Raw genomic sequence first — 15,088 nt, forward strand, 5'->3', positions numbered from 1 at the left:
AACCACGATTCAGGACTGCTCTGTGGCAAGTCTGAGTGATGCGTACAAGATTATTATAATCTGCATGACATTTACTTAGTTGTTTAATAAGCAGGTTCTTTCAGTGTAGCACGATCGGCTTCTGGACGGACAGATAAGGGGGAGTTAGCACTGGCAATTTCTATGTTGTTGCTGCGAGCAGTTCAGGGATGCTGCTTTGCATAATTGTAACTTCACTGTGTTGTTCTGCAAGCCATGGGTTTGATTCTGTTTTCAAATATACTGTCTTTATGTAAATGTGTGGGAACCGAAGCAAGGAGCATTGCAACTTTCTGATTACTCAGAGTACTGCTTAATCTTATAATTGTAGACTCTTAGTCGTCATGGATCGCAACAGTTGGGAACAGAACAGGGGGAATGAGAATGAAGCAAGCTTGCTGCTTTTTGAGGGAATATCCCCAAGCCATTTTGCCATACTTTTCTGTAATATTCCCTGTACTTCCCTGCTGTAAAACTTTGCCTGGTAGAAAGCCACATGACACTATAACAATAGTAATTTAATAATGACACATTTTACAATAGTAGTAGTTTCAGTTGCATTAAAAGCCCGTAGCAGCCATGTTTCTGTAATTAGCATTGTTCCACCGGCGTGGTACAGATTTGGGCCCAGTCCTGCCAGCTGTGGCTAAACCCACGTGGCTCTGCACACCAAAGCCTAGTCAGCAGCCAACACAGGGCCTTATCTCAGGAAGATTTTTAGCTAGAAGACAAGGAGGTTTGCTCCTCGACTGCTCTCGGGAGAACTGTTGAGCTGTTCCCATTTCTCATGAGGCAAACGTGAGGCCGAGCCACGAGTCAGGCCGCTGACACCGACCTGCTGGGGGTGGGGACCACTCTGCGCCCCGAGGTCGCCCCGAGGTCGCCCCGCGCAGCGCCCCGCTGGGGCCGGGCGGGCCGCCCAGCTCAGCCCCCGCGAGCCGCGGTCAAGCGCGACCACTTTCCACTTACTGAGAGACGAGCAGCAGCCCCAGCCAGCGAAGGCTGCCTCGCCTCGAGACGCCCGCGGCCGCTGCGAGCGGCGCGGCACCTCCCGAGTGCCAGCGGGAGTGGGGCCGCGGCCCTCACGGAGGAAGCAGCCTCCGCCTATTCAGGGGGTGGGCGCCGCCGCACGCAGAGCGACCGGGGGACGGGGGCCCCGGCTCCGGCTCCTCCACCCGGCCTGAGGCGTGGCGGCTGCTGCAGGCCCAGGCCCGCGGCGGACAGCACAGCGCGAGACAGCACCACCCTTCCCGGCCGCGCCGGGCCGGGCCGGGCCGCGGCGGCGGGCGCCGCGCACGCCGGCGGGCGCCGCGCACGCTGGCGTGCGCGCTGACGTCGTGGCCGCCGATAGGCGGAGAGTCGCGCTGCGCCCGCCCCCTGGCGGCCGTGCCGCCCCGCTCTGCCCCCCGCCGGGCGCTGGGGCTCAGTCCGCGCCAGCCGGGGCCGCGAGAGCCAACGGCCGCCTCCGGCTCTGCGCGCGCACGCGCGAGGGCCGCCGGGGGCGCGCACGGCCGCCGGGGGAGGGGGAACCGCTGCGGGAGCCGCAGCCGCCGCCGCGAGCGAGGCCCGCCCTTCCCCCACCCTCCGCCCACTCCCCACGCGCGCACACGCCGGGACCGTTGCCCCTGCGCGCGCCTCTCCCGCGCCGGCAGGGCCGCGGCAGCATGAGCGGCTCCCCCTGACCGCCGGCCGCGCCGCGCCGCGTCCGCCCCGGCCCGTCCCTCCCCGCCGCCGGGCCGGGCCCCGTCGGATGCTCGCGTCCCCCCCGTGCCGAGGATGCTGAAGATGAAGCTGCCCCTGAAGCAGACGAGCCACAAGGCGGCGGCGGAAGAGGCGGCGGCAGCCGCGGGGCTGGGGCTGAAGGAGCCCGGCGGCGCCCTGGACTGTCACCTCCAGCTGCAGCAGGTGCCCCGGGCGCCGGCCCGCGGGGGCGCCGCCGCGGGGAGGGGGTGCGGGCTGGAGAGACCGAGCCAGCTGCACGGCTTGGGACCGGGGCCGGGGCCGGGGCCTGGCCCGCCGCCCCCCCCCGCCGCGCTCGGCGCTCCGGGCGGCGGCGGCTGCGGGCCCGGCTCGGCGGCGGCCCGCACCGACAAGGAGACGGTGTACGAGTGGTTCGGGCTGGTGCTGGGCTCGGCGCAGCGGCTGGAGTTCATGGTGGGGCTGCTGGACCTGTGCAACCCGCTGGAGCTGCGGTTCCTGGGCTCCTGCCTGGAAGACCTGGCCCGCAAGGACTACCACTGCCTCCGCGACTCGGAGGCGAAGGCCAACGGGCTCAGCGACCCCGGGCAGCTCGGCGACTTCCGCGACCCGGCCGTGCGCTCCAAGCTCATCGTCTACCTGGCCCTGCTGGGCTCCGAGAACCGCGAGGCCGCCGGCCGCCTCCACCGCCTCCTGCCCCAGGTGGACTCCATCCTGCAGAGCTGCCCGGCGCGGCGGCCCCAGGCCGGCGCCGCCGAGGAGGAGGGGGCCGAGGAGGAGGACGTGGTGGTGGTGATGGACGGAGCTGGGGAAAACGGGCAGGCCAGCCTCCCCGCCGCCCAGGGCCTGGGCTTCGGCGCGCAGGAGGAGCTGCTCCTCCTCTTCACCATGGCCTCGCTGCACCCGGCCTTTTCCTTCCACCAGCGGGTCACCCTGCGGGAGCACCTGGAGCGGCTGCGGAGGGCCTTATGTGGGGACCAGGAAGAGGAGGGGTTCGGCCGCCACCAAGCCCAGGTAACGCCGCGACCTGGTCTCTTCCCGCTGCGCCATCTCATCGGGCGGTTTCCTTCGCCTTCCCTCGCCCCCTCCCGATTTTCTAGTTGCTGAGGGCGGCCGCCTGCCTTTTCCCGAAGCCCCCCCATCGGGATGGGGCCCCTCCCGTCTTGCCTCCTTGCTCGTCCTATCTCCCCTCCCCCCGCGGGCAGTATAGGCCCCCGCCACCCCCACGAGCTGCTGGAGGGTGTCTAGTACGAATTTCTTCTTGTAATGTTAACAGTGTCTGACTGTGACGTGGTAGAATCGGGGAGGGAGGGAGGACTTCTTTTTCTAGCCTGCCATGCTTTCTGGAGCACTGCTTTTTGAATCCTGCCTTGCTGGAGCGCAGCGTGCAGGGGACGGCTACAGCTTGACCGGCTGCCTCGTATGCTGTAGGCCACTGAAGTTGTACGATGCAGAAGTACAAGCGACAGCTTGCCTGAACTTCTAAAAATAATAATAATGCTAGATAGAAACCATACGGTCTGAGAGAGTGTTCTCTAGGGGCTTTAAACAATAGAACGCGTTGAGATAATTTTTATATGGAACCTACCCCCCCGCCCCCCTTTCGGAATGAGACTTTGGCTTGGACTTGGCGAGGATCAGGGCAGCAGTCAGGGGTCAGCGGTTCTGAGGCTGGTTCTCTAAAAAGCCATGTTCAGTAAGGTGGCTGAAGACGTTTGGGAAGGGGTGGTAATCATTCTACTAGAGCAGCAAATTAAAATGTCACAACTGGAGCTTCTGTTCGGAGAAAAGCTGATTTTCTGGATGACTGTTGGGAAACAGCAGAGCACATCTTGAAGGCAGATGTGCCACTTGTTGCTAGAAGGTGGCTGTCACCCGGAATGATGACTTTCAGTGAGTGGCACTGAACATTCTCCTGTGCAGTAGCTATGTTTAAGGTTTTCCTCCAGTGCCATTCATTGCTGCTCTCTTAACGAGCATTGCCTTTAAAATCTGCCCCATATTTATGCAACCAAGCTATCATGTTGGAGCTCTGCAGTTTTTGGTCTATAGATGGCCTCTCATGCAAAGGGGAAGAAAGGGCTGGAAGAGAGGTGTTTGTAATGCTGTTCAGCTGAACACATCAGGTTTTCATCGGGTACTTAACAGAAAAAGGTGCAAAACAGTAAGGGTTGGGGTTTGGGGATTTTGTTTCCAAGTTTACTTGCAGTGTTATCCAATTCGGCCACTCCTAGAAACTGTGTTACGTGTCCTGCCGCGCAAAAGGAGTGGCTCCTTTTTCTATTTGGTAAAGACGAGATATGCTCTTGAGGAGTACTCCGAGGAGATGGAGATGAATTTCTAAGCCCTCAAATACGTTTAAGTAAATAAGCACATTTGGCGGGTCAGAAACTAGTGGGTAGATGTTATGGGTCTGAAATCATAATGAATTCCTAGCATAAGTTCAAAAAGTGTTTATTTTGGCTCACTCACCTGCATCAAGTTTAGCTTTATCCCAAAATGAATCCTGGAATGCCATCCTTAGGGGAAGAAGATCGAGTTGCAGAAAGTGGTAAGACTGGACACTGTTCTTGCTGGGTTTAAAGTGCTAATAACTGGAAACATACTTCCTGCCGGAAACTGGCCTATCATTTGCAGCTGTTCAGTGTGTCCCACCAAATGCATGAGGAGATTAGGCTCTCGTGAACTACTGGAATTGATGTTTTGTGCAGCGTTCTGGCTTCAGCATAAAAGCAGCCTTCCAAGTTGTGGTGGTTTTGTTTACTCAGGGAACACTGAGAGACCCGAGTCAGCTTGGCTGAACACGCACATCACATAGTCCCGAGTCCACACAGGACTGAAACAGCATCCCTTCCGTAGGCTCTTCTTCCTTTCTTAATGGTTAAATTGTAAATACAGTGCAGCCTCTTCTGGGAAATAATGGCTGGCAGGGAACGGAGGGATCAGTGGGTTTATGCTGAGGTTTTTCAGTTCAAGTTCGCAGGGCCTGTGGGACTTTTGCAGACACCGGAGGAAATGGAGTTGGTAGAACGGTTGGTGTTGGTAGCACAGTTTAAGACTTCCCTGACAAAATGCAGCTGCACTGTTAAATTGGACTTGATTTAAAATCCTGTCAGGTGTCCACAGGCTATTTATCCTCCTTTAATCACTGAAATTTAAGTGCCTTCAGGGCTCTGCATCTGTGAACTAAAACGGGTCATAAAGACCTCTTTGAATTTTATTTCGCTGGCCTCGGGTCAGGAGGGCAGGGCTCGCTTTGGTTCTAGCCTGCTCTGTGGCCATGTAGGCAGCAGCCGCGCAGCAGGACCAGTTTTACCGCCCGCCTTTGGGGCGTTCGCGGTGCCCTGCAGCCCCCCCCTGGCCCGGGCCGTACCCCCAGGCCCGGCCCGCCGGTCGCCTTGCCGCCGCGCCTCACGGCCGCGGGGGAACTGCCCGGAGCAGGCGGTTTCCGTCGCGTTTTGCAATGGCTGCACCTGGAAGGGGGACTTGAACTTTCTCCTCCCCCGTTAAACAGGGGCAGCCAGATTCTGCGAGGACACAAGAACCGATAAGGGGAGGCGGGGGGGCACGGGACGGAACCCCAACCCGAAGGGCACCGGAAGGGCCCGGCGGACTCTCCCCGGAGAGCGGCCGGGGGGAGGGGGTGACCTCTCGCTTTGTTTGCGGGGAGGACGGATCGATCATGGCGCCTCCCCGCCCCGTGAGGCCGCAGCCCCCGTTCCTCTCCGCCCTCCTCCGCCGTGCCGGTGGCGGGGGCGAAGGGCCCTGTCCCCGGCGAGGCCTCTCCGCGGGTAGGGACGCGGTGACTAATGGTCACCGGGGCTTCCCGCCCCCATTCAAGATGGCGGCGGCGGAGCCTGCGCTCCTGGTCACGTGCCCGCAGGGCGGTTTCCCCTCCGTCCGTCCCGCCGAGGGGGTGGGGGGGAGGCGCCCTCCGTTGCATAACGGGAAGGGTCTCGGTTGTGCCGCACCGACGGCGCGGCGCGTGGGCCCAATCACGCGCCGGCCCCGCCGCCCCCGGACGCCGGAGGGGGCCCGCGCTCCCGGGCGCCCGATGGGAGGGCCTGAAGCGCCCCGCTGGCCCTGCCCGCGCCCCCCTCCGGACACCACCCCCCACCCCCCGTCAGGGCGCTGCCGGCGCGCCGCCGAGCCGGCTCGGGCCTTGGACCGAGGAGTTGTCCCTGCCCGGAACGCCGGGGACTCCGCGGCCCGTCCGTCTCCCGAAGAGAGATCGGCGGGCGACGGGAAGCCTAGGGCGTGGGAAGGCTCCGGGGGCTTTGCGGGAAGGCTTTGCCGCAAGCACGGGCTGTCCCGGGAGGGGCTGTGGTGTGCCTGGTTTGTAGAGCAGATAAACCACAAGAGAAGTTTTGTGCTGAGAGGCAGCTAGCTCAGCTCTGATCTTCCCTTCCTTAGCACTCCCCAGCTTTCTCAGCTTAGGTCTTCTGAACAGTCTGAAGGTGGTAGGAGGAGCTGTTCATATCACCCGTGAAATACTAGGAACCTACGGCAAACAAGGGTGATGGGATATCAACCTACAGAGGTGATGGAGTTCAGACCTGGAACTGAACCAGGTAGTTTATTTGTCAAGTTTAGATTCTGAATTCCTTTGGGCAAGGACTATGTTACTGCACGTGGCACATCTTACAAAATGGCTTGGTTTGAAGGTTTCAGGGAGCTATAACATTTAGCTACAATGAGCATCGGAACTTGAGAAGTTCACCTACAAAGAATTTGTGGGTCATTTACTAGAACATAAAGCAGTTTGCTCTTTCCCCTGACTGGGATTATATTTTTTGCATATGAACTATGCCCACTGGTAAGATTGAGCTCACATTAAAGTGGCTTCTTGACAAAGTATTAATAGGATTGCTGCTCTTTTTGGTCTCCTATTTTAATCATCCTTCAAGAACTTAACATTTCTTAGTGATACATTTTAACAAATTGAAATGGCTGATAAATTCAAAAGTTGCAGGAGATAGAACTGTAGGAGTTGTAGGAGTGGGATGGGCAGAGGTAGGATTGCTTTCTAACTGCATAAACCTTGTTTCTTTAAGAAAGTGTTCTGAAATGCTTTTTTTAACTTAAGGTAGAATCAGTTGATACTATTTGCAGATTTTTAAAGGGTGTAGTTTATAATAATACCTTTTGGAAAAAAGTCATTGGTACATTAAGCTGTGCAGAATATGAACTTTGAAACTAAAGTATAAGAGTATATTGGCAGCGTTCATATCTGTAGTCATAAAACAAGCATTAGTGTGCAAATAGTCTGCTGATACCTCTTTATATATTGGTTTAAGTAACAGAACACATACCTTAATTCTTTTGTTGATTATATCTAATAAGTTCATCAGTTTCAAAGCTGTTTGACTTTGTTGCTTATCTTGCTCCATCCCATCCAGGATCTGAGATCAGAATGCTGAAGTATTGAAGGAGGTCTGAATATGTGCTAACATAATAAATGTGGCTTACGTTAGACACTGGAACATTTAATCAGGCATACTTGACAGTAATAGAACTAAGGTTCTGTTGAAATAAGCAATCTGCTGGAGATAATGGTTTGCTGAATAGTATTATAATTAGCTGGCTGGAGGATTCTTTACAGAAAAAGTCTCTACTTACAAACAAAGGGAAGGTTTCTATTTGCAGAGTATTTTTCTTAGTAGGCTATTTATAGTGTATTTTGTCTGCAAATTAGAAGAGTGCTTTTATAATTGATCTTCAGTGACTTGCAGCAGAACAAGGTAGTAGAACTTAATTTTAGAATCTAAGAGCTCTGTGGGAACAAAAATACAGGCAATCCCATTTTGAAGCTGCAGTGTACTCTTTTTAGCGTCACAGAGTTGAGTATAAAGAAAAGTGTGTCTTCAGAGTCTGGTTTAAATAAGAGATGGAAAGATAAAAAATGTTGATTTACTCTTGGGAAAGATCTTTTAAATGGTGGTATGCTCCAGGAAAATACGAATGTTTTACAAGTTTTGCATACTGAGGAAAAAAAGTATTCCAGCTACCTCAGTGAACCTAACACCCTTGTCTCTGAACAGGAATTTCTCAGACTCCAAGCAGGAGTTAAGCATTTCCAGAAACATTACTGGAAGTCTTCTGGAAAGGAAGTCATGACTAGATAAAAGACAATGCCTAAAATGAAAGACTTCTGTCTAAATGCATGCTAATGCTTCAGGAAATTGCAGAGTAAAAACTTTCACTGCTCTCAGTTGTTTTGGTCCTTTAGTTCTAAATATGAGGTGTTAGAACAAGACAAGTCTGTAGCCTTGCCCAGTCTCTTTATACCAGGGTTACTCAGCCTCTCCCTGTTTTCCATGCCAGTTTCTGGTCCAACATACTAAATGAGCACCGAGGGCACTAAAAATACAACCATGGCTTCCTGATGCTTGCACTTAGATCACTGTTAAGCTGTGGTCCAGCTTTCAGTGTGGCTCAGTGTTGACTTATATATAGCAGGATCTCACTGGGCTCATAGTACTGAGGACACTCTGTTTTCTAAAGGGCTGCAGAAAAGGATGCAGAGAGCAACATTAAGATGGCTGTATCCGTGAAACCACTGAAGTCTGGAGGATTCTGTCTACTTAAATCTCTGTCACCTCATTTACTTGCCAATATCAGTGTCTAGCCATAGCTGCCCTAGAAAATGCTACAGTTGATTCTTCATTAACTATAATTAGTACTAAATGTCTACTTTTCCTCCAAGACTTGGTGAATTTCTGCAGTATTCTCCAAGTCTAAGGGTTTATACTTTCAGAGGCCAAAGCCTGCAGAGGACAAGCTCAGAGATCTGGCTGGAAACTGCATTCCTTCATGAGTTTCTTGCCTTTCCTCAGCCTCTTAAACTTGTCCTTTTTGGGAGAAGAAAATGAAAATACTTTTAATAATGAAAAGAGATTTAATGCCTTGGGAAGTGTCTTAAGAGTGAAGTAAGAATATGACAGTTTTTCTATTACTCAAAACTGTCATACACAAAAGAATACTTTTAAACTATGCTGCTTAGACCTCTTGGGTTCAAGAATTGGACAAAATGACATAGTACCCTTTGCTGGTATTTAAAAGTAGTAATGAAGGCATCGTCTCTTCTCAGTACATCATTGAACCACTCTTAAGGGGCAATGTCTTTTAAATCTTTCTGTCACTCTAGGCCATTGTGAGAATAATTTTTTGTATCAGTCTGAATTAATATATTCAAGTAATTTTCTTCCTATTCACTCAACAGACAATTGCAACAGTACTGAAATTAAACAAAGTTGTTGGGAAGAGCAACCATCTGGCGATGCAGTAACATCTGAACTGTTGCATTGCTGGCTTTACCTTCAAGTTCTGTACTTTGTCATGGGCTAACTAGGCTGTACTGAAACTGTGGTTTAAGTCCAGTTAAAGGCTCAGGTGCACATTAGACTTAGAGAAAGAATGCGCTCTGTTTCTGGCAAACCCCAGCACTGTAAATCATTGCTGTAGCTGTACTTTGGGTGTAATTGCCACAGGCCTTGATACCTGAACTTGTTAATGCTGCATAAGAGGTTGGTATGCCTTTGTCTCAAAATTGTCATGATTTCACAGTGCTACAAGTTAGTCAGTATGTGATTGCTGAAGCTGTCATATGGTGTACTTTTCCTCCCTGAATCAGCTGATGTTTTTTCAGAAGGTTTCTGCCTCTCTCCTATCATTTTGTTTCTGCCTCTTACATGTGAGCTCTTAAAATAGTTTCACTAAACAAATATGTTGTACTCTTGGCCACCTGTGTGTTCTCTATATGCAGTCCAGCTTACTAGGTAGGTGTTAATAGGGCAGTTGCACAGTATCTGTTTGAACCATACATTCAGCCAGTCAGGCTTTTGTTTCTCATATTGTGGGATTTTATGTCTGATCACAGAACCACAAAATGACTGAGGTTGACGGGGACCTCTGGAGGTCATCTTGTCCACCATCTCCCCCTGCTTAAGCAGAGCCACCTACAGCCAGTTGCCCAGGACCATGTCCAGATGGCTTTTGAGTATCTCCAAGGATGGAGATTCCACAGCCTCTCTGGGCAACCTGTGCCAGTGCTTGGCCACCCTCACAGTGAAAAAGTGTTTCCTGATGTTCAGAGGGAACATCCTGTGTTTCAGTTTGCGCCCATTGCCTCTGGTCCCGTCACTGGGCACCACTGAGAAGAGCCTGGCTCCATCTTCTTTGCACCCTCCTTTCAGATATGTATGTGTATATATATACATTTTTATATCTGTAGGTCCTTTTCTGCCAAGCTGCTTTCTATCAGGTTAGGCCCCAGCTTGTGTGGTGCCTGTAGTTGTTCCTACCCAGGTGCAGGACTTTGCATTTCCCCTTGTTGAACTTCATGAGGTTCCTGTTAGCCCATTTCTTCAGCCTGTGATCATGTGGAATAAGTGTTGTTGTTCTGAAGGTTGATCCTGCACGTGAAAAGTTAACAAGGATCTATTAAATGGTTTGTTGGCTGTGATCAAAAGAGAGATCATAAAGGTAGATCTTTGTGATCCTAGATGTTGAGGCCAATTCTGTTCTTGTAGGACAGCTCTCTACTTCTCAAATCAGTCGGACAGTGTCAAAGCTTGCAAACTGGAGCATAACTTAGCAACAATGTCAGTTGGGCAGTTGTATTCATTGTTTGGCTAGTAACTTGTCCAAGACAGTAGTGGATTTTTTGCATGGGAGACAGTCTGTTGCATGGGTAGCTGTCAACATAAAACAGCTTTTGAAGCATTGCTGCCCTGTATGTTTGCGTTTGTGAGTATTAACTTCATGTGCTGGATTTGGACTTAAGTATAAGAGGGCATGAATGTTCTTTCCCTATATCCAAGCAACAGCAAGAATTAGGTGGTAGGGTGCAGGTATAGTTGCACAGTCTTGAGTAAGGCTTCCTCTTTGCTGCTCTTGCCATCAAGAAGAGGGTTCAGCAGCACACAAGTACAGGTGCAATTTCAGGTGATTGTTTCTTCTTAAGAGGTGATGCCTTTATGCTAATGTAGCTGCATAGCTATGCATCTGTGTATCACAGTTGTGAAGCAGTAAGGGTGGTAGCTTGTAAGGATTGTTTTAAGCGAATCACAGCTTTGGTTTTGTAACTAGCACCACATCCGTCAATGATTATTCTGACATCACTCAAATTTCTCTAAGGTACAGATGCTGTAGTTGATAACTCATGATCAGAGTTAGACCTTGATTCCTTCAAGATGCCTTCTTTCATCTGGTTTTGTTTGCTAGTTCCCACTTGTACATGAATGAGTGTGCTGTGCCAGTGTACATCTGCACAGCCTGCAAGGCTAAGTAGTGCTGTCCCTAACAGCGCGTTTACTGAAGTCTTGCAGAAAAATAAGCTTTCATATTTGGGCATGTAGAACTAATCAAGCTGTCCAGCTGCTTTAAGCAGGTTTCCCTTGTTAGTGCTCATCAGAGCTGATGCATGAATCGTTCTTTTATGAAAGTGCAGTGCTAACATCGGAAGACTTATGTGCATCATTTACTTGCACATGATGATTAGTAGGCTATCCAATAACAGATTTCATTACATATTGCCAAACCAATACCAGCATGACATTTTTTGATCAACCATTTACGTTAGTCTGGACATCTGTCATGTGTAGACTAGCTGAGATTTGCTCAGCTCACATATGTTACTTAAACAGAGCAACATCCGAGCAGGATGGCTCTTCACTTTATAGACATTTGGTGCTTCTCTTGAGAGTCCCAGGAAACATCTCATGTGATGGGTGTGGGTTTTTAATATGGTACTCACGTTTAGCCGTATGAGGAAAGATGCCTTGGATAAAAACCTCTGGTCTAGATTGTGAAAGCAGACAATTTTTAGAGCATTCTCTTAGCTCATTTCACTTTCAAGGAGAAATGTAGTTAATCCTCTGTCCTGTCACAAAGGTCTGTGCAATTATCAAATTAATTATCTGGCAACCGGTTTGGGGCCACCCACATTTCTTGCTTCACTGTACTTTAATCATTAACAGCAGCACTATGAGCTGCAGTGGATCCTTGCATGTGAAAGCCTTAGTGACAAAGGCTTATGCAAGAATTAACCTTACACTTGCATGTGTTGTGTGAATACATTTTGTTCATTGACAGGAGATGACTAGCACAATTATCGCTATACAGTCTGACCATTCAGGGGACCTCCTCAGCAGTGTACCCAGTTTTAAAGGACTTGTGTTTGTGGTGTGACTGACACCAGGTAGCAACTCACGATGTCACTCTTAATATTCACTGGCCCCCAAGACTGCCTCGACTTTCCAGTCATGCTGGAGTTATCTGCTCTGACAATGCTACTTGTAGTTACTTGTGAGTATTTGATGTATGACTGTCACAGGAGCTAACACCAAATGTGAAGAGTTGTAATGCAGCTTAAGATATGATCTGGAGCTGGCACAGAAACAACCCTTGCAGGCTGTAAGTTGTAAGGTAAAGCTATGACTGCCCTGGATTACCCTACTGTCTGCCTCCTGCGTTCCACTAGTGTCGTGGTTTAAACCCAGCCAGCAGCCAAACACCACGCAGCCACTCACTTGTCCTCCTCCACCCCCAGGGAATGGGGGACAGAGTTGGAAGGGTAAGGAGACTCATAGATTGAGATAAAAACAATTTAATAATTGAAATAAAATTAAAATAATTATAATAACAGTAATAGTAGAAGATACAATTGATTAATGCACAATGTGTTTGGTCACCACCCGCCAACCACTGCCCAGCCCGTTCCCAGCTAGTGATCCCAGAGAAGAGAGAATCCCAAAACCGCAATCCTGGAAGCGAGAGTGAGCTTCCCAATCAACCTGTATCTATATACTGAGCATGACTTAGATGATATGGAATATTCCAATTGGGTCCGTTGCTCTGGCTCTGTTCCCCCCCCCCCAGCTTCTTGTGTACCTGCCCAATAGCAGGGCATGGGGAGTTGGAAAGTCCTTGATTTCTTAGCAACAACTGAAAGCATCAATGCATTGTCAACATTCATATATCAAGTCCCACACTGATTCCAAACACAGCACTGTTCTAGCTACTAAGAAGAAGAAAAATTAGCTCTATCCTAGCTGAAACCAGGACAACTAGGTATTGTAAAAGCTGTCATACACAGAATACACACAGTACATACTACTGGTTTAACCTTCTAGGTGAAGAATTTTTCAAGTGAATAAATTATAAACTTTTGAATGGTTATGATTTATAAAGTAATTGATATCAGGACTTGTTTAAGTACAGGTTGGGACCATGTAATATTTTTCAATTTAGAGGGAGCCTTCAAATGTGCATGTAGTTTGCCTGGTACAGAACACTGCCACAGATAGAAAAGTAACCATTCTGGAATAATTGTCTGAAAAAATATTTGAACACCATTATAAAGATGATGTGTATGGTAGGTGAGAAGCAGTTTTCTGTTATTAGGAGTTATAGCAACAATATTTAATGCTTCTTTGACATGAGCTGAGCAGAATATATCTTTGAAGTAAATCTTATTTCCACACCTCTCTTCTAAAAATGCTCACAGCTTCCTTAATTTCTTAACTAGCAATTATTTATTAGAATAGACTGTAATTTATTTTTCCATTAATCAAAACAAGTAGCCTGACTTTGAATGCAAAAGAAGGCCTGACTTTAAATTTGATTTGTTTTATATCCATTTGTGAATTTAAAAAAAAAAAGTAATTGATTAGGTAGAAGTCTGAGGAAGTCTGAGCTTGTTCCTTAAAATGAATGAAGCACTGCCTTCAGCTCTTAAGATGGTAATTTCACAGGTGGAAAAAGACATCTTGGAAAAGTAAAACAAATGGAATAGTTTGAGAGCCTCTGTTAGGGTTAATCCAAATGTCTGTCATTTTCTGTATGTAGTGTGGAAGAAAGATATCACAGCTGCTTTTGGCAAAGCACGTGGCTGTAGTTTAAGGAAGACCTTAACACTGCCAGAGAATTGACATTGATCTTCACCAGAAATCTTGGTTCAATTATTTGATTTCATGTCAGGAAGACATTCACTCTTGTACCAAAACACATGCTAAACTTGTTAGTTTATATAGTTTGGACACAGCCAGTTAATTTGTAGTAGTAGTGTTCTTTATGGACAGTCTTAAATGAATCACAGTTTTAACAGGGTAACTTTAATGTTCAAATGCCAGTAGTTTTGCAAATAATGCATGACCAGGAGTTAACACTGAAAGAGCAAAGTGCTTGGGTTTGGTTGTGTCCACACTTGTTACCAAATGTCTGACAAAACAGTATCAATGGGAGTATTAAGGACATCTGAAAGTGGCTCTCTCTAGAATATGCCTGTGGGTTGTTTTTTATTAAATTAAACTTGGAAATTTGCTAAAGCTGTTAAAATGCAATCTTGTTGATATACAGCTGTTTTCCTTTCTTATTCCATGTCTGACATTGTGCTCATAATTTATTAGATGTTTGAAGGATGAAATAGTTTGGATCAGTTAAGTTTGCCGAGATTGTTTACTGAGTTGACTAGGGTCTGGTGTGAGTTTTATCTAGAGGAAACAAAGCATACTCTATACTTTAAACCTGACTGCTTTGAGACCTGAAATTACTGACACTCAGTATAGAACACAAACCGAACACTGATTTAGATGAAACAACTGAAATGTCTTTCAGTTCCTCAGACCATCTGTAGTGCAGTCTGAAGGCACATAGATGTTCACTTGCTATTTGTGTACTAATGTTGATGTGACTGATGAAAGTTAGATTAACAGTACGCCCAGGGCAAGCTTGATGCTTACTTAGTCCTAAATGAGTTGAATCTATTGTTAGGAGTTGCCACAGTTTGTACCCACGCTATAGATGATGCAAAGCTGGTTTAGTAAGATGAAGCCAGCTTTAGTTGGTGCGTCTGTCAAATCTGAAGAAGTTCATTGAAGAATTCACAAACTGCAAGGAGCTTCTGATGTCTTTTGACACTTCAGTGCTTCCTCATTCTGGTCTGCCTGTTGAGACACTCGAGGTCCTCTTTACCAAACAAGGTAGCTAGTCTTGGCTGCTGGCTTGTTCCATCATGTTGCACAAGTCCTTCAGGAAAAAAAAAAATCATATATACTCCAGCACTTATTTTCAGAATCTTATGCTTCCTATATTTAAAAATAAGACTACTGTCTGAAGATTTGTATTTTTCCTTTACACATATTTTATGAAGGTCTTTCAGTTCTTCATCCTGAATGAGAGGAACAGTCTTTAAACTTTCAATATACATGTACTCCAAAATGTATCCATTTCTCTCAGGAATTTTGTTTTATAGAGCTACTAATAAGATACATATTTATTTACCTTCTAGTTTTCATGCAAACCAGTTGTTAAATATTTGTGGTGCATCAAATGTCCTCCATTTAATTTGCTTCTTTTGAAAGCTTTCCCA

At 48.3% G+C, this 15,088-nt stretch overlaps 1 protein-coding gene across 4 annotated transcripts in view; it reads left to right on the forward strand.

Moving 5' to 3' along the window:
* Positions 1–1,465: 1,465 nt before the first annotated feature.
* The window catches only part of ZCCHC2 (zinc finger CCHC-type containing 2), a 44,655-nt gene continuing 31,032 nt past the window's right edge, over positions 1,466–15,088 (forward strand). For all 4 annotated transcript variants that reach the window (XM_074899570.1, XM_074899571.1, XM_074899572.1 and 1 more), the window contains exon 1: positions 1,466–2,730. In XM_074899570.1, the coding sequence (XP_074755671.1) occupies positions 1,795–2,730 (936 nt within the window). In that variant the 5' untranslated portion in view covers positions 1,466–1,794. The remainder of the gene's footprint in view (positions 2,731–15,088) is intronic.

The sequence above is a fragment of the Athene noctua genome, chromosome 2, assembly GCF_965140245.1.
Source record: "Athene noctua chromosome 2, bAthNoc1.hap1.1, whole genome shotgun sequence".
Lineage (NCBI taxonomy): Eukaryota > Metazoa > Chordata > Aves > Strigiformes > Strigidae > Athene > Athene noctua.